The sequence below is a fragment of the Myotis davidii genome, unplaced genomic scaffold (genome assembly GCF_000327345.1).
Source record: "Myotis davidii unplaced genomic scaffold, ASM32734v1 scaffold1357, whole genome shotgun sequence".
Classification (NCBI taxonomy): domain Eukaryota; kingdom Metazoa; phylum Chordata; class Mammalia; order Chiroptera; family Vespertilionidae; genus Myotis; species Myotis davidii.
The window spans coordinates 72,029-73,652 of NW_006288178.1; the positions used below are offsets into that span (position 1 = coordinate 72,029).

The following is a 1,624-nucleotide window of genomic DNA, read 5'->3' on the forward strand; positions in this document are numbered from 1 at the left end:
GAATCATGGCTCCGTTTTTGCCGAAGGTGGGGTCAGCCAGACATGCCTCCAGGTAAAGCACCAATGGGACTCTCAGCTCCAGCACAGGAAACCACCAGGGCCGGGTGCGAAGACGTGGCAGCGGAAGCGGTATCTTCAGCAGCCTGTCCAGGGCCTGGGCGGACATCCATGGGTCCTCCTGGACCACAGCACCAGGCTGGTCGACCATGCTGGGACCTGCAGCTCCAGGGCGAGGTCTAGTTGCTCTCACAGAACTCCAATCTTAACAGCAGCAACATTACAGTTATGAAGTAGCAATGAAAATAATTTTATGGTTGGGTCACAACATGAGGAACTGTATTTAAAGGGCCAGAATGTTGAGAACCACTGCCCTAGGGTGTTAGCAGCTATTGAACGTACACAAATGTCCTTGGGAGTTTGGCCATGTAAAGTAGGTAAAAGGGACAACTGCCTATTGTACTGATGCATTGAAGGCAGAATTAGTGCCATTTTCTTGTTTGTTTACCCAGTGTCTTGCCCGTAGCAAGTATTCAATAAATACTGATGAACGGAGTGAACAAATAAATGGAAGAAACCACAGTTTTTTGTTTCTCCATAGGTGCAATTATACCACAAATTATGTTTCATAGATTTAAAAACAACAGTCTTCAACATTTTGTTTTGTATTCTGTGGGGAAATGATATATAAAATGTGGTCCTTGGTCTCAAATTCTTACATAGAGCGATATGACATAAATATTTGCAAACTTCAGGTTTGGCCATTGTGCCTCAATGGTTGTATGTTGACCTATGAACCAGGAGGCCACCATTCAATTCCTGGTCCATGACCTGCTCAGGTTGCAGGCTTTATCCCCAGTGGCGTGCATGCTGGAGGAAGCTGATCAATGATTTTTTTTCATCATCGATGTTTCTATCTCTCTCTCCTTCTCCTTTCCTCAACAAAAATATATTTAAAACAAAATACTTGCAATCTTTAATAGTCCTCCCATCCCTTTTAAAAATGATCTATTTGGAAGTTCTGAAAAGTAATTGTAGAAATATTACTTGGAGTATACAGCGTATTGCCAAATATGAAACTGGCCTTGATATGAAAGCTCATAAGTCTTGAGTGATCAGTTCAGGCTGGATTGGCGATGGAAAGCTTTTAAAGAATCAGTAATGTATGTAATACCTTAATCCAGCGGTTCTCAACCTGTGGGTCGCGACCTGGGGGTCGAATGGCCCTTTCACAGGGGTCGCCTAAGACCATCGGAAAACATATATATAATTACATATTGTTTTTGTGATTAATCACTATGCTTTAATTATGGTCAATTTGTAACAATGAAATTGGGGGTCACCACAACATGAGGAACTCTATTAAAGGGTCGCAGCATTAGGAAGGTTTGAAAAAAAAAATCAGTAATGGTCCTAGCTGGTTTGGCTCAATGGATAGAGAGTCAGCTACAGACTGAAGGGTCCTAGGTTCGATTCCACCAAGGGCACATGCCTGGGTTGCGAGCTTGATCCCCAGTAGGGGGTGTGCAGGTGGCTGCCAATCAATGATTCTTTCTCATCATTGATGTTTCTATCTCTCTCTCCTTCTCCCTTACTCTCTAAAATCAATAAAATATACTTAAAAAAA

General features: G+C 42.6%; 1 protein-coding gene across 1 annotated transcript in view; it reads right to left on the bottom strand.

The window, feature by feature from the left end:
- The window catches only part of LOC102753030 (oocyte-expressed protein), a 480-nt gene extending 272 nt beyond the window's left edge, over positions 1 to 208 (bottom strand). The window contains exon 1 of the mRNA XM_006759941.1: positions 47 to 208. Coding sequence (XP_006760004.1) covers positions 47 to 208 — 162 coding nt within the window. The remainder of the gene's footprint in view (positions 1 to 46) is intronic.
- Positions 209 to 1,624: the final 1,416 nt, after the last annotated feature.